Source organism: Toxotes jaculatrix, chromosome 6 (genome assembly GCF_017976425.1).
Source record: "Toxotes jaculatrix isolate fToxJac2 chromosome 6, fToxJac2.pri, whole genome shotgun sequence".
NCBI classification, from domain to species: Eukaryota; Metazoa; Chordata; class Actinopteri; family Toxotidae; genus Toxotes; species Toxotes jaculatrix.
Genome location: NC_054399.1, coordinates 22,599,212 through 22,625,249, shown reverse-complemented (window position 1 = coordinate 22,625,249; position 26,038 = coordinate 22,599,212). Strand labels below are relative to the sequence as shown.

The following is a 26,038-nucleotide window of genomic DNA, read 5'->3' as shown; positions in this document are numbered from 1 at the left end:
CTTTTTTTAATCTGCTCGGTTCAGAGGTTTTAAGTTTGAGATGCCAGAAGTTTGACTCCTGTGGTAAAGACAAACTTGGTGATTCAAATAAAAGGCAGGCTTAAAGCTGAATAAACAAAATATATGTCAAGCTTATTATTGTAGTGATTGTTAATGTAAGAGATGACATACAGAAGACAGAGGAGAACAGGTTATGCTCTCACACACAGGCACGGCCCTGAGATGTCTTCGCTGGTGCAGTTTCTTTCCTTTGCATAAACTTTTGTTGTTCTTTAGAACAGACTGATTGTTATAAATGAAAGGGACTTGCTGCACACAAATGAAAAAAATAACAACTGAATAAACTGACAACTGAAATGTCAAATAATTTTTCTAAAACCTTTTGGTATTTATTCAGACAATTTCTGCAAGTCAACGAGCTTTGGCACCTGCCACTCTCACAGCTCACACACCCATCGTGACACACCTGAGTCAGTCCCGATAAGCTCAGATTTGGAGAGTCGCAGGTCACATGATTCGAGCACTTTCATTTGCTGAAGTTCAAACAAATACCAACAAGTTTTACTTTGTTCCACAGCTGAGATTCAGTTGTTCAGGAGACCAAACGTGACAGCACAGCAACCCACAGGGTGATAACTGTGATTGATGTAATTTTACTGAATTTGAAAACAATATAAAATCTATTGATTGAATCAGAATTCTTTCAAATTTCTCAAATTTCAAATCTACTTACATGCCAAAAAATAAACATAACTAATTTTCACAAACTAACCCTCAAAAGACTGAGATTCAGAAAAACTCAGGTTTTGCCTGATAGAACATTTTGTCTATTTTTTTCATTACACGTTTTATTTCAGTTTATCTAATTTCATAAATGTTGTTTTTTAACTTAATTGATTTTATTGCTAACTGTTAATGTCATTCTTTGCTTGTCTTTTCCTATTTAAAGCACTTTGATTTGCCTCTGGATGTGAAATATGCAACAAAAATGAAGTTGCCTCTCTTTTCCTATATTTACTATTCAGGTTTATGACATCCTTAATGTTTTACACATGACTTTTACTAATTATGAAAACAGAGAAGAGAAAAGGACTCAAACATAGATGACTAGGCCTCAGCCTTATGTTAAACTTATCTGGTTTGCTGCTACGTCAATGCACCTCTCTCCCTGTGTTACTTGTCTCTCAAATTCTGACCACTAAGAAAAACATATCTGTTAGACTTTCAGCTTAATGAATATCAACGTGGGACCAGATCCAAAAGAGAATTTGCATTCACAACCAAAAACTGGTGACAGCGGCATTTGAGACTGAGGTGCATCTCCTCTGTAGATCTAACTCATGCGTCTCGTTTAGGGAACACATTCACGCCATAAACTGTGACATAAATGTCAAATTTGCATCATACGAATGACAAAAAAAAAAAACCCAAAAAACTTGCATCTGTAGAGACATAAGGTACCTTTTACTGGCACAGAAAGAGAGAAGCTTAGTGGGGTGGATCAGAGTGTCCTTTACATGTGACTCATTTAGGGTTTTTGATTTTTTTCTTTTTGAAGAACTTGTTAAAACTGAATGTGTCCAAGTCATTTGGATTTGTTTTGAATACACAGACACCATTTGCACGCACTTTAAATATTCTGATACTGACTCTGTGGTGGAGGTTAGGGTGGAGCTGAGTGGAAGCAACCAGGAACCAGAGGACACTCTAACACACACACACACACATACACACAGTCATGTAAAGGGGAGTGTGGGGACTTTTATACTGGAGGCTTTAACAGCTGTAAATTATTAATAGAGCACTGAATCATAGGGAGTGAGGAGAAAGAAAGAAAGAAGAGGCTCTTATTCTTGTTCTGAACTTGCACCTGTGCAGGTGTGTGTGAGAGTGTGAGCACATAAGGGAGCGTAAGACAAAGACGAGTCTCATTCGCTGCCTGAGGGAGTTTGCATCAAAAGTGAAAGAGATGACTGTGCAGGGAAACGGTGGGAACCGAGATCTGTGCTCAGTTTCAACATGGCTGCTCAAATCTCCTATGTTTCTGTTCTGTAGTTTATATGATATTAGCGATGAAATGGCACACAAACGGTGAATCTAAAGACAGAGTAAACCAACAGGAGCAGTTATGAACATGATTATGGGTCCACTGTGTGTGTTGCTGTCTGGTTTAAGGCAGGAGAGCAGGCAGGTTGCAGGCTGCTGTAGCTCTGTGATCCTGTGACAGTAGTCTACCTGTGCAGCAGGGTGACATGGATATGCCTCCTGGGGGTTTGGATACGGAGCCAGGGACAGTAGGGAGGGGGTGAATGGGAGGGAGGGGCCGTCAGAGAGCAGTCACACTACACCTGAACTAATGTGGGTCACTGGTGTCATGGAAACAAATGAAGCTGTTCCACCTCCTCGTATACTGAGGAATTCTTTCACTCCAGGCCTCACAGTGGAGACTGTTCATGCTATAACGTAACTTTATTTGAAAGACTTAAAGGGCAAGGGCGTTTTTGCAAGTTTGAGGCAATTATCATAGCGACGACCAGCAATTTTAAGTGGTCTGCTTATTTATGTGCCTTTTTAACTTTAAACATTTTCATTGTTTTTTGAATATCTAGAATTATCAAGGACACTTAAAGATCCCTGCTTTTTCTTCTGTAATGTTTGTGTGACATTTCCATGCATATAGTGTGATCACTCCTAAGAAATGAATGGGTAAATTGTCATCACATGCAGATTATCAGTTACCTAATTTAAATATGATGAACATGTCCTCACAGATTAGCTATAGACACAGGTGCATCCCTCCCCCCACCTTTAGCAAAGGGAGACCATTTGTGGTTGAAATGTTTCCAGTTGTGTCAGTGTAGAATAAAAAACCCAGAAATTGTCATTTTTACATCTTGGTTTGTGAACAGATTAAACAAACAAGGTGAGATGTTAATTAATGAGGTTTAAAGGTGCTGATCTGTGTATTTTTTCAGCTCTGGCCAGATCCAGGGAAATTGTTTCACCCTACTTCCAGTCTTCGTGCTAAGCTAGGCCAATTAACTCCAGTCTTCAACACTGGCACACAAATGGGCCTAATATTCATCTTCTCATCTAACCTTTGGAAAGAAAGCAAATAAGTGAATTTCCTAATGTGCTGAATATTGTAATTAAACATCAGTAAATCATTACCATGTTAATTTGGATTTATTAGTAAATTTACCATAGAATGATTAAACGATTACTGGCAGTGACATTTGATTAATCTATCCTAATTTAATTTAATCTAATTTTTTAATTGGTATGTGTATGTGGAAAGGGTGGAGTGGAAAGGGTGGAGTGGGGTGGGGGAGGGTGGGGGGGGCACGGTCACTTTCTGTTTGGTGCCCCGAGAATGCCTGAGCCAGCTCTGGTATGTACGATGATATGGGTGTGGTTGGCAGACTGTAACAGATGACACACACACAGACACACACACACTCAGTTTATCCTCTGTCTCCTCCTCCATCTTAAACTTTAATAAGAGTCTGAGGAGGAGGAGGAGAAAGAGGGTGGGGTGAGGAAGGAGATGAGAGATAAGTGAGAGCTGAGCACAAGTTGTCACCTTTCTGCTACACTGTCAGCCGCGCCCTGAATACCAGCTCCATGTCATTCAGAGACATCAGGAGTAAAATGTTTGCTATCAGGTTAATACACACACACACACACACACACACACACACACACACACACACACACACACACACACACACACACACACACACACTTCTCTCACATTATCTTGGCTGCAGGCTTCTCCAGTGCTGAGGGAAAATCTGTCACTCACTTGAGTCTCAAGGTCACTCACACAGAATCATGTGGGAGCAGCTGCAACATCAGCAACCACCACTTTTATATCAGTTTAAACACCAATTTAACTCTCACTGTCTTTGCTTGATTGCACCTTTATTTTCTGTCTCGATCTTTTGCTCAGAGTCAAATTAAGAGAGAAAAAATGCTGATGCAAGGACGCGTACAGTGATCGTTTGACGCCCCCTCGCGGCTGACAAGTTGCACGCCATCCAAAAACCCTGACATCCTCCTATTGTCTCCCCAAACCAGAGCCCATTGCTGCCTATTTATATGACGGATAAGAAAAACATCATATGACGCAAAACAGCCTCCGCGGGACGTTCAGCAAGCGCATCAACACAAACCACCCACAAAAAAATCTCCTCTTGATCTTCACATCACAAATCATTTGGAATCGATGGAAAGCCTGATTGATTAGTAATTCTAACAAGCTCTATATTCATTGGAGAAGGCAGAGGCTGCACAAAGGGGATCATTGTTGCCTGCAGATGCCCGTCAGTGGTGCAGTCGCCCTTTGAAGGCTCTCCAATCACAGCTCATAGCGCGACTGAAGGAGGGCGGGGTTTGCCCCCCCTCTCTGCTCCAAGCCCCGCTCTGGCACCGTGTCCCATTGACTAGACGGCGACAAACCGAGCAGCATATTCCACCGCGTCTCTGAACTCAGCACCGTCAAAGTGGACCGGCGATGACTGGGAGCTCGGTTGTTGTGGACTTGAGGAACTAAGTGATGCGCACCTCCAGGAGGTCACAGTTTGGACAGGTATGAGACCTGTGGCGCTCATGGACGAAGGACCAGCAGATGTTTAGTGGATCCCAGTCTGGATGTAGCTCCATATTCCACTTCCATACAACCAGCAGGCCTGGCACAGTTCAGCTCCACATGGATGAATCCCGCTGTAGGAGCTGTACTTATGGAATATGAGGCCCATGCCTATGAGCATGCCTGCCTGTCCGAGTCCACTCCTCTCCGGGAGCTTCTCCTCAGCCCTGTCCCCCTGACACAGCCTCTCCACTCGGACATCCCCTGGTCGCTTCGAGCCCCCTCGCCATGAGGGCGACTGCTCGGTGATTCGGTGCCTCTGCACGTCTGAACGGATCGGAGACCCCCTTTTTGGATCGGGCTTTTGCTGTATACGCACAGGATTAATCTGCGCTCTGGGCTTTCTTTGTGTCAAAGGGCTTAACGCAGGTTGCGCGAACGGCAACGGCAACAGAGCGGGGGCTTTGCTTCACCCGCTGTTGCGCCCAGCTGCTCTCTTTGTGGCCGGGCCGTGATGGCAGCCGGCCGGCCGGAGGCGCAGGACCACCCGCCGGAGAACGGCTTCACCCCGCTGGAGCACCCAGCGCCCCGGCTGCTACCGCACATCGACGGCTCGGTTCTGCCGTCTCTGGGGGGCTTCGGGAAATATCAGAAGCAGCTCGTGGTCCTGACCTGGATACCGGCATTGTTCATCGGCTTTAGCCAGTTTTCGGATTATTTCCTCCTGGCACAACCCAATGGCACGTGCGTGCAACCCCTCACGAACGAGAGCAACTGGACCGTGGCATCCCCGCCGGTCACCGTCACCGGAGGAGCGCCAGCGCTGCACCTCCAAGGCAACGGCACCGTGGAGGGATACGGCGACGGCAGCGGTATACTGTGCGCCTGCAAGGAGTGGAGGCTGGAGCTGCAGACGGGACTTAGTCAGAATGTGGTTACCAAGGTAACGAGTGAGAACCAGTTAGACTCTCAGTGTTATCTCTCCGACAGAGAAACCACACACACACACACACACACACACACACACACACACACACACACACACACACACACACACACACACACACACACACACACACACACACACCATCATCATCCTCACCATCCCCGCTCTTCATCATCACTGCCAGTCTCAGTTCAAAGCGGAATGATCCAAGTTCCAACACAGCTGACAAACAAGTCACCCACTGACCTCAATCTGAGCGGACGTGTGTGTGCTGAGCCCAGAGAAGGCAGCTGATAACTTGAGTTAAACAGTACTGTAGCATGTACAGTATGTGTGTGTGTGTTGGGACTGGCTGATATGGCTGAAGTCAGTACCACCATATTACTAAGACCACTTTTCTACATTTAGATTTACATGTATCACAATGTGGTGAATCAAAACCAAATCACAAAATAATAAAATGTTCAATTCAGTATAGTTTCCCACTGTTATGCATTATATAACACAAAACGCTCTGCTTGTGCAAGGCTGGATTACCAATTGGGCAAAGTGGGCGACAGTCCTCATAGCCAGAGAAGCAGGGATGCACCTATACCCCTTTTTCCCTCCTGATACTGATTTTGGTATCTCAGCTCTGTATATCAGCCCATACCAATTCACATTGCCAATCCAGTACCAGTGGGCTTCTCTCTTTTCCCAAACCAAATCTGTTTCTGTCATTTCATTGTAGTGGCCACAGATTCCGGTGATGTTGAAATCTGATTCAGTGGTGGATTCATGACTGAATGGATGCAATAGACAGCAGAAACTCAGGATTTTATGATCATGCTGACAAAGAAACCGGATTTAATTGGCTTTTATCCAGTCCGATCAGTATTGGTGCAGATATCGAGCTACCTTTTGGATCACATCAGATCCTTGTCCTTCTATGTCAACTGTAAATAAACAGAGGGGTCCAGCAGCTAATGTTTTTCCCCAGGGCAGCATTTACGGTTAATACATCAATGCAGTCGTTTAAAATACAGTGTTAACTACCAAATTGTTAGTTGTAATTAAATCTGATTTGGACGCAGAATTTTGTAAAACAATGACATGATGTGATTTCTCAGATAACACCAGTGCTAATAGCCTATACATAATAAAACCATAAAGCCTGTGTTCTGTTACCACGGCCGTCCATTTCACAACCAAAATCATCAGACATAACCAATAATCATCTCCTTCAGCTCTCAGCTGAATTGGTCCGCTGGGCTCCTGTAGTTGCTTTCAGGGTCAAGCACAAATGTAGAGTACACATCGTGCTTCCACATGTGTCCTTGGCTGAGTTTCAGATGCTGAGAGCTGCAGTGGTGTGTGCACTGACCCATGGGGTTAGAGCAAAGAGTGGGAAACTATTGATTTCTGTTATTATAGACATGCGCCCATGTTCACACACATGCTGCTTTCTCTCTCTTTCTCACACACACACATACATACATACGTACATGATTGCATTTTCTCTCTTTTCTTTTCAAGATGTACATTTGTGTATTTCAGAAGCATCAGCAGCATGTACACACATTATATACACATTCATCAGCTTTCATGAATTATCAAAACAGTGAGTCAGAGATGAGTTTGACAGACTTCTTGACGAAAGAAGCCCACATTTCTTTTTGTTTCTGTGCAGCTTTCAGATGTTGATGTTCAGCTTCTGCTGATGTTTAATTCCCTTTTATCTTGTTGTGGGTGGTTTTCTTTGAAAAGTTGGCTAATGTTCCTCCGTTTCTCTTTGTCTCTGTTTCAGTGGAACCTGGTGTGTGACTCTGCCTGGAAGGTGCACATTGCCAAGTTCTCCTTGCTGGTGGGCTCCATATTTGGCTATCTGGTGATGGGTGTCATGGCTGACTGGTACGCTGCCTCCTTCATTTCTGCAATGTTTTTGTTAGACTTAAAGGAAAACCTCTCTTCTATCATGACCTAGAACTTAGTTTTTTTTTTAGTTTCAGCCAGCCCTTCTACAGGTTATGGTAAAGTTGTACTCACCACATTAGTGGCCAAGATCTTGCATCACTGTCAGAAGATCAGACTGGTTTAAAACAGACCTCCAGGACAGCCACACACATCTGGAAGAGAAGATGAAGGCAAACTGTAAAATGATTATCCAAACCATCCGTTGTAGACATTCACAGAATAATGGGGCACAATCACTTTTACAAATGAATGTCTGAACAAAATGTCATGGAAATCCATCCAGTAGTTCAAGACTTTTCACTCTGAACCAAAGGTTTGTGCCAATCTATCTCGTAGATGTTGAGGTATTTTACAAGATAAGTGAGAGCTTTGCACTGCTGGTGGCACTAGATTCAGTGTCATGGTGTCACCACAGTCATTAGGATTAATCCTCTATGAACCATGAATATCTGTACCAAATCTCATGCCAATCCATCTGATATTTTCTAAAAATATTTCAGTCTATATTGACCTACTGGACAACTTACATTTCTTCAGTCAAGAGATAGAAATCTCTGTTTATAAAAACTCTCTGCATGATTAAGTGAGAAAATGTCTTTTTGCAATTTGGTGAAATGGCCCTTTACGGCACCCTATTGTCTGTTGAGTTCATTGTGGTCCTCGACTGCAGCTTGTGAACCACCTGAGCTGCCTCGTGGGAAAAAAAGTCCCTGCATTGTGTTTGGGATGAGTAACCACGGAAACAATGTAAAGAAATGTGGAGGGCAGCGAGGCCTCAGCTCTGACCTGACCCACTGCTCTACTGACCCCCCTTAAACCAGGAAGTCCACAGAGTCTGAAGGAAACAATGAGTGGAATGATCCCTTTCACCCGACTGCACATCAACTGCTCCTTTTCTCAGTTTGTGACAGTTTCTAAACACTTTGCTGCATCTCTCTCTGTCTTTCCTTCTTTTTCTAAGGTTTGGTCGACACCCAGTGTTGATTCTCTCGGTGCTTTTCATGCTGGTGTTCGGTCTGAGCGTTGCCTTCTCTGTAAATGTCACCATGTTCAGCACCTTGCGCTTCTTTGAGGGTTTCTGCTTGGCGGGCCTCGCTCTCTCCCTCTACGTGCTCAGTAAGTACCTGCTTCCACCTCCTCGGGCCTGTCAGCTTTTTTCGTTTTGCTTTTCCGCCCCTGTATCTCCTCACTCTAGCTCTAGCCTGTGTTTATTTAATCTAACCACTAATACTTGAGGAGTATGGAGCCTTCAAAGGGGCATAAAGGAAAAGATGTCTACTTTTGCAGTCTCTTGCAGAACTTTTTAGGAATATTTTGCTTGTGTCTTGCCAGCAGCAACAACAGCCCCTACAAGCTGTCCAGGAATCCCAGAGACTTTATCCTCACATTATGATAATTTATGTATGTTTGGGCCCTGAATATTATTATTCAGCTTTTCTGGGTGTCTAGGATACCTATACCTTCTACCTTCTTCTGCTTCTTAAAAATTCTACTGTTCATTTTTTTAGATTCACAATTCCACTTTTTTTTTAAGGTATTGATTACCAATATTTGTTTGGTCAGACATGTAATGCCTGTCTCCACAAAGGCTGGTGGACTGTGAAAATATCAGGGACTAGAGATGGAAATTAGTTTTTAGCTACATCTGGTTCAATAAATGAACTGCCCCTGTTATAAAAACAATAAATAAATCAGGGATACGTCCAGGGTTTTAGGTTTGTATCACTTGTGTAACCTATAATATATTTAAAAATTGTCAGTATACCAAAAACCAACAAACCAAAAAAAAAAAACTATCCTCTATTCCATAGAACTGGTAGAAAAAAAAGCCCACACCTTTTTGACACTAAAATGTTTAATTCCTCTTTGATGATTGTTGCTAAAAATACTTCTCCTGACCTGCACTTAATCCTCACTCTGTTATTTAATGTGTAGATACTGTCAGTACATCTGCCTCTACAGTTAAAAATGACATATTTTAGTACATTGATTATTTTTTGTGATACCATGTTGGTAACAGGGAGCCAATGGGAGCAACAACTAGTACCAGAACCGGTTTAGTACCACACTTGGATTATATAACTTTACTCATCAGCATTCACTGGATATGTGTAGACAGGAATGGAAAAAAAAAACAAAAAAACAAAACTAAATAATATTATTGTTTACTATGTCTGTTTTTAGCTACTTAAGCAAACACCATCACCCTGAAGCCTGAGACCTTTGTGGGTTAGATGTCACCAGCTCTTTTTCGATAAGAGCAGCCAGTTTAGAGTTAGCTGAGGCCAAAGCAGGACATGGACGCCCAGCGGCATCAACAGTTACTCAACAACAAGCATTACAGCTAAAAACATATAATGTGATGAGTGAGGGAGAAAACCAACAGTTACAAAGACATATTACACACACTGCTGTGCTTGAACTTAGAGGAAGCTGTAGTTTTATAGTTTTGTAGTTTATTTGTTTTATTGTTTGTTAAAATTACTAAAGGTTTGAAGTCTAATAGTAAGTACAGAGTTACAGTTAGCCTGGATGAGATGTGAGGACTTCAGCTGTTTAAATGCGTTTTCAGTGAGAGGACGTTGGTAGCAGAGAAACTAAAGGTGATCAAAATGACACCATTGGCTGATAGTGTTTTCATTATCCTCAAGAGTGTCCCCCCCACTCCTGCACTCCCCACTGTGCCCTCTCCCTGCTGGTTTAACCCTAACCCTCTGTAGGCCTCTCCTCTCTTTTAGGCCAATCAGAGATTAGCCATACATCGTGAGTGAAGCGAGGGCAGACTTTGAGCTTTGGTAGTGGGGAGGGTTTTATCCCTCTCAGCGGGGGTTCCCGATAAACCTCTGCTGAACTGCTTCTAAAAACAAACAAACAAAATATACGCCTCTGGGCTGTCTGCTGAGAGACTCCTGAGAATTGGATTTAATCTGTGATGTACTCAAAAGGCAAACAATCCACAAATAATGTTGGAGAAGGATTTAGTCTCAAATTTAGCTCAACGACAGAGGAGTGGTGGGAGTTCTTAGGACTGAGGTGAAGATGAATTTCATTGATTATTGCACTGGGGCCATTAGAGTGGATAAGATGTGCAGTAGAACATACTAAAGAAAATCATATTGACATCAAGAAAACCAGAATTTCTTAACAAAACTAGTCAACAGTCAAAGTAACATACTGCTGTTTAGCAGGTATCAGTGTTTACCATGTTTAATTTAGTGTGTTAGCCTGCTGACATTTGCTAATTGGCGCTAAAGACAAAGTACAGCAGAGGCTGATGGGAATGTGATTTGCAGTTTTTTGCAGTTTTGCAGGTATTTGGTCACAGAGGCTCACTAAAGTCATGGGGGTTCATCTTCTGGGGACCGTGAATGTCTGTACAAAATTTCATAACAATCCATCCAAGGTGTTGTGGAGATCTTGCTTAAAACTCTAGTTTCTTTTTTACATTCTTAACATCTCTATACATTCAGTGCACATGTCCTCTGTATCTGTGTCCACAGACACACACTCACTCACACTTTAATTATTTTTCTGCTGTTATTACAGCCTGTTTGCCAAATACAAACACCTGTAATGACAGGCAATTTTTCTATATTTCACTTGTTGGTGTGCTCAGATTTGGTAGGGATGGAAAAAGTGACTCAGTGTGTGTGTGTGTGTATTTGCAGTTTGCATGAGAGAACAGACTGTATGCATGCGCTTTGAAGTGCAATGAAAAACTGTGTTTGCATGAGGTGTGTGTTGGCTGTGTGAGCTGTGGATGCATACAGCCGGAGGAACAGTCGGCTCGCTGCCACAGAACGACTCGCTTTAATGTGAACTCACATGATGACAGCAGGTAAAAGACACTGCTGTCCCATTAATGGTAAATCATATGGAGAATGACAGCACACTGCGAATCATGGACACATTTGAAGCTTCTAATAAACATATCCTCAAAGGCTGAATACATACTGTTCTAACACATGAGCTGCAGTGCAATGAAACCCAATTTGCAAGTTTTCATTATTCCACTAAAACAATACAGATGCAGAGTGGACACTGAATATGAAATTTCTCATTACTTTACCTTGTTTCACCTTTACTTGTTTGCTAAGAGAGGAACAATAAATTCTCTTTTCCACCCTACAGGACAGAAACAGTGCAGTCGATCAGTACTTTGGCAGGGACACTCTGTTTTGTTGTGTTGGCTGTGTCCTCCAGTACAATGGATACAAAAAAAAAAAAAAAAAGAAATAAGTATGAGATTGTGCCGACCTTCAGCTTTAATTTGAAGGTGTCCACATCCATACTCGGGGAATCCTAGCTCTTTTTAGACTCAGTCTCCCATCAGCGCAGCAGGACAGTGATCCTGTGAGCATATAAACAAAGTGTTAACATCCACAACAGATGAACAGTGTAGAAAGTGAATCCTTCTTAATACATAGTTCCTTAGTTTTAAGGGGCCAAAAGTAATTGGATAAATGGAATAAATTTATTGTTGTTGTTTTAAAGCGTAATTCTGGTTTATTTCAGTAGCTTTGGCCCAATTTCTTCATAATAATAATAAATAAGACTGTACTCACAAAGCTTACAGCATAGTTTCAGAGATCGGACAAGATCCAGCATTCTCAGGGTGGTGTGGTTGTAACATCTGGGCTGAGATCTGGGAATGTGGCAAAATCCACTAAAAGGTAGTCCTACAAGGCGAGAAACACAACAAATCAGGTTGTAAACCTGTCAAATGTTTGGTTTTCTTTGGCAGAGCAAACCATTGCTAACATTGTCCTGAAGTCACACAGTTTTCCTGTGAAATGAAATATCATAACCAACATCTTGGGTGCGGTCACTTTCAGGATTACCACCAAATAAAGTAGATAATCTGGCTAAACTATTGGCTCATGGTAATGTTGCTGTGTTTACAGATCAGATTTTTTACTTGTGAGTTCAACGTACCTATAATAGAAATTATGGTTAAAACTACAAAAAACAAGTCTGGAATGGTGATAAACTGGAACAGTCCTTTAATATTCAGTGTCCAGTTCTTTGCAGTTTGACGATTTTGATGTGAAGACTTTAACCAACAAACACTTGATTTCATCCCAGGTGAGGTTTTTTATCCAGGCCTGTACTTTAGCTAGATTATTTTTTTTTCAGGTTGGTCTTCAGCAGGTGAAACACATGATCACTTGGTCATGTAACCAGGGAAAATTCCTCCTGGGTCATGCAAACACTCATCGGCTGCTTTGTCGCTTTGTTTAGGATAATTATCATTAGCATTGTGCTACAACTGGGGAACTGTGTGTGAAAGGCACCATATGTTTACACCCATTATGGATGTAAACACCCTCAAATTAAAGCTGAAAGTCAGCATTTTAACAACAGAGTCACTGTTTCATTTAAAATCTAATATGCTGGAATACAGAGCTAACATAACAGAGAACATGTCCCTGCCCCACAGCTGCACTGTAACGTAACCTTTAACCACAACACAGACACATTACTGTCGAGTGTGTTAGACAGCTGCGTGCTAAATAGGCTGCAGCGGGAAGCAAAACAGATAGAGGCACACTAAAATACGTGTGAAGCACACATGTATTATGGAGGATTGTACAGTGTATGTGCTGTGGTTGCTCATTTCCATCTGTATTATCATTTCTATCTCCCCCCCGAAATACTGTCTTTCCCTCCTTTCACCCTCTGTCGCTGTGAATGTGGCGCTGAATTTCTATTTCTAAATCCATCAGCTCTCTGGTCTTTTCCATTTTCACTCCTCGACTCTCCTCCTCTCCATTCATCCCATCCTGCTCTTGCTCCCTCTCTCGCTCTCACGACCATTTTATTACTACCAGCAATCACACCCTCACTTGCTCATTTTCCCGAGGCTTATTTGAAATCTCTCATCTTGCTGCAACACGCAGCGCATAATAAACTCCACTGAACCTTCAGTTTGCTCTGCTAATATAAATGTGTTGAAGTGTGTGTTGTGTCCATATTTGGTTGTTGCACCAATTCCACATGGGTTTATTGGTTTGTAATTTAGCACCTTACTCTGGGAGCTGTTGGGATATAGAGCGTCCTCTGCTGATTTTCATTTTAGAAGAGAAAATCCCATCTTGCAAGATGGGATTGCAAGAAGAGAAAATCCCATCTTGCAATCCATTGTCCATACTCTCCTGGAAACTATTCTTGGACTCAAGTCACACTTTAAGTGGCAATAACCAAAATTTTGTCGACAGCATGAAAGAGTAGCTCATAGTGATGAACCCACAGAGAATTATCACCACACTCTCCAGTTCCCCTAAGCTTTACAGACCATTTCAGCCAATTTAATCTTGTTGTTTCTATTTTCTGGCCAGCAACTCAGCTCTCTTATTTTTGGCAAAAAACTGGCAGCTATTCTCAGGGAAGAATCTCAAAAAAAGGTACTCTACCTGCTCAGCCACCAAACTGTGAACAGACACAGTTAGTGTCTCACTGGTGAACATTGTGGATCATTTAGCAGCTAAAGAGCCAGATATTTCCCTCAGGAGTTGGAGGAGACCAAAATCAGAGCTAAAAGGAGAGGAAATACTGGACTTAGATTCATCAGGTGGAAACAAATGTGACTCCAAGTGAACACTACTCCCTGAAAGACTTTGAGGGCAGTTCTGGTGTGAGTATACAATGACAGAGGAGTAGGTTATGCTGTGGGAATCATTTGAGACGTTTCTATATTTGTTTAGATGATTAGATGTTTCTCCCTCAAAACTAGATCAACATTTAAATACATCATACATACTGCAAATCTGAGCTGCTGTTGCAAGCTACATAAGTTTTCAGTGCCATTCTTCAACCCTAAGGGCCTGAACATGTGGCACTCAAAGGACAGATTGTCAGTGAATTAGCACAGTTTGCATGGTCTCAAAGGAATCACACTCCTGCAGTTGCTTTTACACGATTGAGCCAAGGTTAATATCATTGCCTCTTCCTGTCTTTCTCTGCTCCTCAGAGACTTTTAGGTAATGACAGAGTCAGGCGATATATGTCTGCCAGTGAGTGTGTGTGTGTGTCTGTATGTGTGTTGTTACGAGCTGGGAGGATGACTGCTGCTGACTCAGCTGGGGAAAAGTACTGTCATGTCATGCCCTTGTGTCCAACCCGCTATCTGTTTCCTGTCCTTGCCTGTGTATGAAGTCATTCAATCAAGGCTGCAAAAAAAAAAAAAAAGATGATTTTCACTACTTACTAATTTTGTTTTGTCTATAAAAATCTTCAAATTGCTTGTTTTTTCTTATCATCAGTCCAAAACTGATGGGGTATTTTTTTTTAGCCATGCTAGTGGCAAAGCGCTAAGGTGCAAACTGAAATATCTCAACAAATACTGAATGGATTGCGATAAAATTGTGTACAAACATTTGTGTTTTTTATAATTCATTTTCTGTGGGTACACTAATTTATTAATTCATAAATAATTTCAGTGCTTCCTCTCTCCCATTCACCAAATCTAAAGTGCATATCTCTTCTTATCACCAGCCTCCACCTCCCTATACATTTTCAGCAGACATAAACACAAACCCAGACTGTGGCGCTCACTCTGAACTCATGTTGTTAGAAAGCCAATTGTCTCCCCATGCTGCTCTCATGCCTGAGGCAAGGTTAGCAAGGGAGCAGCAGACAACAGAAAGTGTGTGTGTGGTGGTGCTGTCAGCCATTTGTCATCAGAGATTAGTTTGGCCATTAGATCATCGGCTTTTTGTTGCCTTCTCTTTGTTTTTACTTTCCCTTTATCCCCTCATAGTTTTTTTTTGTGCGAACCCTCAGCAACTGTTCACTTTCAAATGTAAGGACAGAGGAGACGCTGCTCTGGTGAAAGGAGGAGGGGGGAGGGAGTGAGAGGCAGGGGGTAAGGAGGGTGAGAAGAGGTGGGGGATGGGGGCTTCACAGAGGGTGAGAGAGCCACTTCAGCCCAGATGAGCAAGAGGGAAGAGTGGGCAGGAGGGGGGCGAGGGAGGATCAGCCCACAGAGGGAGCAGTGAGATAATCAGCACAAGGAGAGCCATTCTCCTCTCAGCTGGAACAAAAGGTCCCTGCCAGTGTGAGAGAGAGAGAGAGAGAGTGTGTGTGTGTGTGTATTTTGATATCCCAGTAGAGTCAGTGGGATGAGACACCTCCCCAGAGAGTTGGGGCGTGTTTTTTGTTTTGTGAGGTTGGTTTAGGGATGCATTGCCTCTGCCAAGGTACAGTTGATTTCTCTAGTTTGTGTGTGTGTGTGTTTGTGGCCCTGTCTGATCCATTCCCATTGACTGCTGTGGACAGAAGTACCACAGAGACACGAAGCTGTGTTGTTTGTCAGGACAGACAGACGGGGTGACAGCAGTGGTGGAAAGTAACTAAACACAGTCCACGTAAACAAGCACTGTACCTAAGTATGATTCTCATGTATTTGTACCACAACACGTTCATTTCATACTACTTTCTAGTTAGATCGTCCTCATTACATTTCAGAGGACAATACTCCACTACATTAACCTGACAGCTTCAGGTACTGGTTACTTTGCAGATAGATAAAGATTTCACATACAAAACATGAATCACCTTATAAATTTTGAACAATATATTTCAGATATACACAATACACCATACAATGTCAAAACGCAGTTTATGCCAAACTAAACTTTGCTGTAGCAAAATCCCCAAGATCTCAACTGTAACTTTGGTGAGTACAATATTACTAAAACCAATAGCAATAACGGCCAAAACCACATAAACAAGACCTAAGAAGTGGAAACCCAGAAATCTCTTATATGTAAAAAATCTAATGCAAGACATTTTATGGTTTTGCTACCTTTGCATTACATTACGTTAATCTGTGAGTGACTTAATAAGGGCAGTCAAACCCCAGATGAGCAAGAGCTAGATGTCATCCAAAACTGGAAGTGTAAAAGTATTACCACCTTTATTTACTGTATGTAAAAGGTCTAAATAGTTCTTACAGCACTGTCTTGCAGCAGGGAGGCAGACAGGTACGTGAAGGATTATGGGGCAGAGTCATTTCCTTCCTTTCGGCTCCTGTGGGGAAGTGAGAGACATTGGAGACATTAACTCTCAAACTGAGAGTCTGGGGCAGAAGAGAAGAGAGATGAAGGGATTTATAGTAGTATCTGTCTTTTTTTTTCTTGGCCTTCCTGCCTTCTGCTCTAACTGAATCATTTTCCTGTCTTTCTCTTATCTGAAAGCCTTTGTCATCTTTCTGTCTTTTCCTTTGTGTTCTTCCCTTCTCTACACCTTTCGTGTGTATCTCTCTTCCTGTCTTCCTTGTCTTTATTATCATTCCTACAGTGATTCCACTGATGAATGGAGGGACTTTTCGTGTCCTTTGGAGGGAAAAGTAATTTGTATTCTACCCCTACTGTTGCTACTTTCTTCCCTCCCTCCTGTTCCCCCATTTCCTCCCCCTCTTTCTCTTCCTCTCCACAATAAGAAGTGACAGTACATGAGGCCAGGTTAGCAAGTGCTCCCCCTCACCCCCCACCTCCCTGCTCACCCACCAACAACGGTCACCTTCAAAAAGACCTTGCCATATGGACCAGGCCATCTGGACTGTACCATGTTACAGGCAGTAGAGGAAGGGAGGGGAGCCCAGTCCGGGTGGGGAATTAAGGGATGGTGTGAAACGCTCACTGAGCAGCTGAACCCTCTCAAAAGCCTCGACGTGTAGTCCATCCTAACTTCATAAGGAGGTCTGGTGTTAAACTAGCGCTCTCTCAGGGGAAGGATCAGTAATAGGAGTCCTCAATAATTCAGAGAGGAAATTCAATACTGGCTCCACCATTAAACAAACACACACATCACACTCTTCCAGGCCATTACGGCTGCTGCTTAGTTTATGATGGTAATCACAGCCACAGACACATCCACACACATACAGCTCATACATAATTCACTCGTCTCCCCTGCTGCATCAACGCTACAACAGTCAGTATTTTCTGTGAAACTAAATCTCCCTCTGTCTCTGTTTCCTCACTTTAGGGATCGAGCTTTGTTTACCGGGCTGGCGTTTCTCCATGACCATTGTGGCCAGTTTTCTGATGGTGGGTGGGCAGCTATTGATGCCAGGGGTGGCCGCTCTGTGCCGCCATTGGCCGGACCGGGATGACTGGCAGGTCCTGCAGATTGTCATAATCAGCCCTTTCGTTCTGATGCTGCCCTACGTTTGGTGAGTCCCCACCCTCTGAGGAAATCCACAGCGGGGGCGGGGAGGGGGTGGGAGGAGGGTGGCGGGTTCGAGGGGATGAGGCAGATTCTTCTCACACTGAGCCAGGCGACAGCTTGTACAGTACACGCTGCGCGAAACAGTACTGAGCACACTCAGCTTTGACTTACAAACAATAGTCTCTTTATCCACTTGTTTTTCTTCTCCCTCTCGTTTGTCTGTTTCTTCTTCTCGCTCTTACAACACATTCTGTTCTCATCCTTCTTTGTCTGCTCTCTCCACATCTTTCCCATCCCTCTCTTTCTTTCTCTCTTTCTCTCCCTGCAGGATTTTTCCCGAGTCATTGCGCTGGTTGCTGGCCACCCAGCACTACAGGCGGTCCAAAGCCATGATGCTTCACATTGCCAGGAAGAACCAGGTCGACATGACAACCGAGCCCAGTGGAGTTCTCACAGGTGAGGACGATTTCAGGAGTGACGTTAAACAAGACAAGTGATCCAAAATCCATTTCGCTATGAATTTTATACTTTCTGTTGCTTTATTCACTTCATTATGCAAATTATTTTGATTCATCACCTATGTTATGTTGCAGCTGCTTCTTGGTGTGTGATGAAACGAACATGCAACGAACACAGAGAAACCGCCTCACATACAAAGACTCAAATTCGAGCAGCATTTCTCAGCCCGTTCACATGATGAAATGCAACTGCAATCACAAACAGAAAGTCTTCCTTCAGAAAGTTCATAAGAAATTTCTCACTGGAAGATCAATGAAGTGTGACTTGTTTGCAGGGCTGCCACTAAAGATTATTTTCATTAGCAGTTAATCTGTCAGCTACTTCACAATTCAGTGCTTCATTCGCAGAAAAATAATGATTTGACAGTGTGGTTGCTTAGAGGTCAGGGTCACATCTTCAAATTGCTTGTTTTGACATTCGATTTACAGTGACACTTGGCAGCATATCGAGAGGCTCGATTTGCTCGACTAGTAAATGTTTGGCATTTTTGTGGGATAAATGACTTAATCTATCGTGGACATTGTTGATGAGTAATTGCCTGGCAATTTTGCAGTCCTCAAAGAAACATCTCTTCTCTCTCTGCCGCTGACACGTCTTCCTCCCCTGCCTCTGTGTTTAGTCCATTATTTTTGCCTCTCGCAGTGGCCAAGCAGACAGATAGATGATGAGAGAGGGCAAAGGGATGTCCTATATCTATCTAAAGACCCCGCAGCACATTAGCTTCTCTGTGCTAAAGGTCCCTTAGCGGCCGGTCTCTCATTACCTTCTGAAAGAAAAGGTCTCAAGGTGTGCGTTTCATGTTTCCTACCAGAGCTGGAGCAGGAGCTGCACAAGAAACCCCAGAGGACCTGCATTGTCAAGATGATGAGCACCAGGAACCTGTGGAAAAACATTGTGGTGCTGTGTGTCAACTCGTAAGTGTGTTGCGTTTGTGGCTGGGCTTGTACAGTTCCTTTGCTAATCAAAGCCAACATCCGTTGTGTTGAGAGAGCATGAATTACACATGAGCTCGTCCTCCAGAGAGCAATGAAGACACGTGTGTGAGTGGGAACCTCACTGGCCCCGTGGCAGACGCATGTCTCAGGTACCACCTCCTCGTTCGCTTTCTCATTCTCTGCCCGTGTGTTCTTTGTGCAGCCTGACAGGTTATGGGATCCACCACTGCTTCGCCCGCAGTATGATGGATCCGGAGGCCCAGCCGACCGCTTTGTGTCACGCGGACTACTACACTATGGCTGGCATCGCCGTGGCAACCTGCCTGGCACTTTGCCCCGCGGTGGGGCTGATGGGACGTCGTGGAGGGCTCCTCACCTTCATGATCATAACAGCCCTGGCGTCTCTACTACAGCTGGGTTTGCTCAACTGTGAGTAATCACATACAGAAACACACAAGACGCTCTTGTCTGGCCCACACTAGTTATTGTTGCTATGCCTGTCGAGCTCTGGATTCTGGCCTTGGATGGTCGATTTTTTAAAGCTTCATTCTTACTGGTGCCTTGTGCACTTTGTGTAATCGGCTAATGATGGGACACCCTGAAAAGACCTGCTGTGCATAGTAATAGTTGCTAAGCTTTGATTGGACATGAGGTTCACGTCAGAAAAATGAGTTTAATACATGGCAAAACAGAAAGTTGAAATTCAGCCATAAAAAAAAAGCTGAGCTGTACTTACACTTTGAATCCCTGTGTCATTAAATCAGTACATCCTCTTACTCTAATAGGAGCTTCTCCTGATTCTCCCCTTGACTGACCTACATCTGCAGTGTGCAGTCATTATTTCAGGCTTCTGCGTAAACTGTTCCATTGTCCTAAAGGATTTTTTATTCTTCTTGTTTAGAGTCAGCACTGTCTGCTGCTCTTTGTGTGCTGACTAATGACATGTTCCCCTCTCTTCTATCTTCCAATGCTTCCTAATGGAATCCAGTAATTGGGAAGTACAGCCTTCGCCATTACACAGGTACAACTACAGTTTATGGTGATTTGTGACATAAAATGATCAATTGAAACAGTAAATTATAAGTAGTCGTAACTATTGTTGTCTAATTTCAAGGTCACTCTACCATACTTGTGCCCCTGTCTGTATGTTAAGTTGAGTGGAGTGTTGTTAGTATGCTTACCTTTTGTTGCCCTCTCCTGGTCGGTTCTGCAAGACACTCTGAACAGGAAATTCTCGGTGGCCTTCTCCATCATCGGGATGTTCTCCTCTCACGCTGTCAGCACACTCAGCATTTTCTTCTGTGCTGAAATCACTCCTACTGTCATCAGGTGAGCTGGGTGCTGAAAAACGGATAATGCAACACACAGGGTAGCCTCCTGATTTACCTTTCATTACTCACATGCATACAGTAACTGATGAGGTTCACAGTAGGCGAGCTCCACGCCCTATTTACTGTAGGCCATTCTGTCATCCCACAGTGCAGTTAACAAAGGAAATAAAGGAGCCACTTAAGACTACAATTAAATTAAATTATCAAAGGCAGTGAAACTGTTCCAATTAAAAAGGTTGCACTGACGCAGAATCTGTGTCAGTGTCAGAATCTTTGGAAAGCTCCTGTTCTCAAGTTTCTTATTGGCTCCATATTGTGGTGCAGTGGTGACTGACAGGTGAGTTTGGACTCGATGCCCAATAAGGACTCATTATGCTTCAAACAAACTAGTTCATGCAAAGTGTTGTTCTGAGACATCAGAGGCAAAAGTGTTGATACCTGTTCCGAATCTCCACACATGAAGAACGAGACTCAGTAACTGGTAAACACTGTCAGACAGTCTCGGTTCACGCTCTTCCCTCTGGTGTTGCGCTCTGTTGATGACACAAAAAGCAACATGAGTATCTGCATGAAGACTGTAAAACAAGAACTTGAGAGACAAATTCAAACCTTGCCTGCTTTCACACCTCCACACACACACAAAGCATCGCTGTATGAAGCAGGCATGCTTGTGCGATTGTTGGTTTTCGAAAGTTGCAAAATCTGTCAGACGTTCAACAATCTTGGGTTCAAGTTTAAGCCACGTAATACTGCCTCGGTAATGGATCTGTTGTGGTTTCTCTCTCTGTGCAGGGGTGGAGGACTGGGCCTGGTCCTGGCGAGCGCTGGCTTCGGCATGCTCACCGCTCCCATCATGGAGCTCCACAACCAGAAGGGCTACTTCTTGCATCATGTGATCTTCGCCTGCTGCACCCTGCTGTGCATCATCTGCCTGCTGCTGCTGCCCGAGCCGCGGGGTCAGCCCCTGCCAGAGAGCCTGGCTGATGGAGAGACCTTCACCCGTCAGACCCTGCTCCATCCCGGAGAGCAGCACCTCCTTCTTGCCAAGAGTGACAGGGACTACTCCCGTGTCCACGACACACCGCTACACCTCTCAGCCACTGGGAGCGCTACAGTGGCAGCAGCTACTGCTCTGGCTGCGGTACCTGCCTCATATGCCCTGGCGACTGGTGGGGAGGTGATTGGAAATAGTGCCATAGCCAATGGGGTGTGAGCATCATAGCAATAGTTCGCTACTGTGCAATGAATTGCTCAAGCATTAATCTAATTGAATGGTCACTTGAAAAAAAAAAAAAAAGAAAACAGACTTTTAAGGGAAAAAGATGTTTGGATGAACCAGATGAACTCTTATAACGGTGAAGTTTGAGATGGTGACAATAGTAATTTTGTGTAGTTTGTAGTGATTATGATTCATTCAGGAGTTGCCAAAAACAATATTGTCCTGGACTAAGTTTACCTGAAGTCAGTGTGTGTTAAACAATACGAAGGTCTTGAGTGGGGCTGGTTATCGCTGCGCTCTGTGGTCGATGATCGACAGCAAAAAGAAGCAGACGCTGGCAAGAGGCAAAGCAGAGCAGACCAGCTTTCAATGATGTGTGTGCGCTCTGTGACTTTTGTTTGTAGTTTGTACGACTCGTTGAAAGAGGATTTCACTGCATCTTATGATTCTTTATAAGTTATTTTGCACTAAATGTCAGAGACACAATCAAGTGTTTGTGATTTTGAGCCAACACATTGGAGACGCAGGGATTGGCTAAACCACTACCACTCTTTTTTGCATGAAAGGGCACAAATTGTTTTACATGTTCTTTTTTTTGTCATCCCTCTACAAGAAGTCCAATGTGGCACTTTATCCTCAGAGGTGAGGTCAGTGTAGACACTGATTTTTAAATAAGCATCACTGCTGTTGCTGTGGGTGCATGATGGTTGTCTGATGCGACGAAACAGCCGGAGACCTCGGCAGACTGTGTGTGTAGCATATAGAGACTGTGGGTTAACGCTAAACAAATCTGAGAGTTGAACGGACATTAAGAGTGACCCCTCAGTGTACTACTGTATGTCTTATGATGCGTCTCAGCATTTAAATGGCTTTATCATGATGGCTCTGTTTCTTTTAACAAAACAGAGAATGTAATTTAAGAAAACCAGTATTTATTTTGTCATGCTGCCAAGGGCAATTCTGTTGCTTGAAATACCTCCTTAATTAGCAAATATTTCCACGCCAACTCTCGCTCCCTTGTTCGCTGTACTGTGGTAATGTTGTAATCCTGCTCCTAGGATGTGTAACTCTAGCCAGAAAGCACAATATTTTACAGTTTTTTAAAAAAATAAACGTTTGTGGGGATTAGAATAGAGCAGCGTAGTCTGCGTAGACCTGGCCTAGTTGTGATTAGTGTACATTTATACACTCTACTGTGCAAGTGTCCCTTAGGACTGCATAAAAATATAAGATATGTATACATGTGCCATTCATTCATAAAATATAGACCATCAAACTTACTTTTATAGGATATAAGCACACCGAATAGATAAACCGCGCCATTTTTGTCCAAATACACCTGAATCCACAGATCAAACAGATCATCCTCCGTTTTTAAAATCATATTTAGCACACGACTCGTATTTTGAACGCACCGTTTGGTTTGGTAGTTTGTATGTTTTCAACAGTTAAATACTCCGAGAGAAAAAAAAAAGAACTCAACCACTAATGCTGTTTTCTAAGTGTTATTTTTTTAATATGATGCATTTGTACAAAAAGCCATAGGCCTACATGTTTTGATAATAAACCACTTAATTTATTATGTCAATAAAAGAACACTTGATGTGACCGATTCTAGTTGTGTTGGAGTATGATTTGGAAGTATCCGAGGGAGTATTTAAGTCCAAATAGGAGGAGGGCCTGTCCTGTCCTGTTCTGTCCTGTCCTGCCCCCCCCCCAAATGTCCTCAGTTCCATATGAAAGATGCTCAATAAAAAATCAAACGTGTTCAGAAGTGTTCGGGGTGAAGCTCCAGCTCCTTTTTGATCCTGTTCTCCACCAAGAGACTGAGGTTGGAGTCTGTCATTGGGAGACTGTAACTCACAAATACCTGCTTTTTGGTCTTCTTTGCTGCAAAACACACAAAAACAAAGACAGTTATTTCACTTTAGATGAACATGTTTTTTTTTGTACTGTACAATGCCAAAGTTATTTTATTTCTTCAAATATGAATCAAACTAAAGTAACAGGTCTTGAAAGTTGTGAAAAGTTAAAATAATTGATCTAATAAGTGGTCATGTGTCACCAATTATAAGTTAAATATATAAATATTACCTGAAATTTAATTTGTTGCTCAAATAGAGCTATAAAAATGAAACTGTCTCGCCTTCAAGGACCATATCAGTTTTACAAGCTGTAAGTTTGTCACATATCACAGACAGCAGATGATTTGAAACTTGCATGATGTAATGTATCATAATCAATATTATTATCGCTTTTATTTTTGTCAAGCTTTTGTCAACTTTTACATTGTACTAAGATGAGCAGAGGCTGTTTGCTGCCTTTGCTGTAGGAAAAACACACATTTAAAAACCTGAAACACTAAAGCAGGTTTGGGAGAACTGTTGGCAGTAATGTTAAGAAGCAATTCTGGCCTAAAACACACATATTCATATTTCCACAAAAGATAACAACATGGGAGCTTAGAGGAGCGTTTCAGCTTCTTAATGGCTTATTATAACTTGCTGCATCAGCAGACACAGTAAGACAAATAAACAGAGTCATTCATCATTACCTAATCTCTGGGACAAAGAATTTGGAGCAGTATTGGATGGGTCCCCCATGATTAATGTGGATAATGGCATTGAATCCTGCAGATAGACAACAAGCAAATAGTTGTTAGAAGCTTTTATTTCAAAAAACAAAACAAACAAAAAAACTTTTATTTATTACTCCTTGTATATTTTTTGATTCACGATTGTTCATCTCCTAGTGATCAAGACCAGAGGACAGATTTGTGGTATAGTCAGAAGATGTCAAGGGAAAAAAAATGTTCTGTACTTTGAGCAGCAGATTTATTATATTTTCCTTCCTAAGGACCCATTAACCAACCAGTGACCCTGTGCTGGAAAAGTTCTGAATCATAGGGGCTTTAAAATGAGATTATGACAGCGGTTACTACACAACAGAGACTCAAGACAATATGATAACTCTGTTCTCTTAAAGGATAAACTCATCCAGATCACAAAAAATATGTTTCCCCACCTTTATCCTTACAGTACGTATCCAATAAGAGAGCAGAGTGGATATTATTATTAAATGACAGAAACATTTAATGGACAAACTAGTCAGAGAGGAATGTCCTTTTTATGTTAATCCTGTGAGTTCTCCTTCATCACACTGACAAATATAAAAATCCATTTCTGCCATTTATCAGTTCTACTCAAACATTTCCCACAATGGCCAAAATAGCCCCACATTTATATTAAAAGGATGAGGACCAGGGTACAGAGACAGTATGGAAAAGATTTCTGATGGCTGACAAATTAAGATCATCTCACAGTTTATAAGGTCAGATCATCCACCCTTAAAGAAAGGCTCCACAAGTTTTACTCCATGAAGCCGGTTTACAGGTCTCAGGGAGAGTGTGTGAAAAAAGTATAAAGCCTTAGTCTTGTCATCCTGTCTGTCCATACTGTGAATCTGCTGAGTTGTTTTATTCTGTACAAACGACACCTTTTGTCTGTCTGTTGTTCCTCAGTTGCTCCTCCTGAGGTTGTTTTTCCTATTAAAGGTTCTTTGGGGGAAAGTTTTTCTTGATCCGATTCAAGGTTGTAAGGGTTAAAGGGTCTTGAATACTGTGCAGATAAGATTAAGCCTCTTGTGGATTTTGGTGAACTGGCCTTCTAAGAGCATGTTACATGCTTCCAATCAACAAGTTTAATGTCACAGCAAGTAATACAAGGTGGACCTGAGGCGTTTGGGGCCTCTGTGGGCTGCGGGGGCCCCTGATGGAGCCTGGAGAATGGTGGATGTCTGTTGCGTTTTCGCCTCATCTCATGTGTGTGCACCTGGTTTAAGCGGGAACCTTGTTAAACCGAGTCTGGGAACTTGACACAGTCTACTGCAAACTAAGAGCCCGGCACTTGTTTGTTTGTTGTATTTTATTGCCTGGTGTGTGTTTTACTTACATATTTGCTGCTCATTGACACCGCTAGGTTGGACAGGACCGGAGCGGAACCGACCCAGAGGAAAAACCCGCCGCTGAGCTTCATCACGTGAAAGTGAACCACCTGCTCCAAAATCTTGTCCGAGAAACTGTGAACCGAGATGGATCCGCTTTGCGTTTCGTTCATTTTTGTTTGACTCGAGCTGCAACCCGTCAAACTCACGATGGCTGTAAACAGAAACAGCTACTTCCTGGTTAGTAGAAAAAAAGGCAGCCCAAACCAATCTATCATCGATGTTATCGAGCGCAGCACCAGCACAACCGATTGGACCCACGTGAATAAAATATTTTAGAAAAGAATGAAAAACACCGTGCTCCGTGCTTGTTTAAATTAAAACATTACCTATAAATCATCTTGTAAAGTAATTTCAGTACCTCCTTCT

At 42.8% G+C, this 26,038-nt stretch overlaps 2 protein-coding genes and 1 long non-coding RNA gene across 3 annotated transcripts; 1 reads left to right on the top strand and 2 right to left on the bottom strand.

Annotated features, from left to right (window-relative positions):
* Nucleotides 1-4,536: 4,536 nt before the first annotated feature.
* Nucleotides 4,537-23,164, top strand: LOC121183602 (solute carrier family 22 member 23). Its single transcript, XM_041040750.1, has 10 exons — nt 4,537-5,534; nt 7,324-7,427; nt 8,452-8,606; nt 17,481-17,667; nt 17,992-18,119; nt 18,994-19,096; nt 19,320-19,546; nt 20,106-20,138; nt 20,332-20,446; nt 21,241-23,164. Exons 1-10 carry the CDS (start codon nt 5,106-5,108, stop codon nt 21,659-21,661), a joined length of 1,902 nt encoding a protein of 633 aa, XP_040896684.1. The 5' UTR covers nt 4,537-5,105; the 3' UTR covers nt 21,662-23,164.
* On the bottom strand, nt 7,540-12,194 carry LOC121183605. The gene is made up of 3 exons (XR_005894210.1): nt 12,056-12,194; nt 11,748-11,841; nt 7,540-7,642 (listed from the first exon to the last, which is right to left on the bottom strand). It is a non-coding gene; the product is annotated as an uncharacterized LOC121183605 (long non-coding RNA).
* On the bottom strand, nt 23,157-25,930 carry psmg4 (proteasome (prosome, macropain) assembly chaperone 4). Its single transcript, XM_041040752.1, has 3 exons — nt 25,618-25,930; nt 24,222-24,297; nt 23,157-23,557 (listed from the first exon to the last, which is right to left on the bottom strand). The coding sequence occupies exons 1-3, from the start codon at nt 25,780-25,782 to the stop codon at nt 23,436-23,438; spliced, it is 363 nt and encodes a 120-aa protein (XP_040896686.1). The 5' UTR covers nt 25,783-25,930; the 3' UTR covers nt 23,157-23,435.
* Nucleotides 25,931-26,038: the final 108 nt, after the last annotated feature.

Bases quoted from the DNA above. Each gene is read 5' to 3' on its own strand.
- LOC121183602 (XM_041040750.1), top strand. From the start codon at position 5,106: ATGGCAGCCGGCCGGCCGGAGGCGCAGGACCACCCGCCGGAGAACGGC. The intron at 19,097-19,319 runs GTAAGTGTGTTG...TTCTTTGTGCAG, and splicing joins GTGGTGCTGTGTGTCAACTC to CCTGACAGGTTATGGGATCC. The intron at 20,447-21,240 runs GTGAGCTGGGTG...CTCTCTGTGCAG, and splicing joins ATCACTCCTACTGTCATCAG to GGGTGGAGGACTGGGCCTGG.
- psmg4 (XM_041040752.1), bottom strand. From the start codon at position 25,782: ATGAACGAAACGCAAAGCGGATCCATCTCGGTTCACAGTTTCTCGGAC. The intron at 24,298-25,617 runs GTAAGTAAAACA...GTCTATCTGCAG, and splicing joins TGTCAATGAGCAGCAAATAT to GATTCAATGCCATTATCCAC. The intron at 23,558-24,221 runs GTAATGATGAAT...TGTGTTTTGCAG, and splicing joins TTCTTTGTCCCAGAGATTAG to CAAAGAAGACCAAAAAGCAG.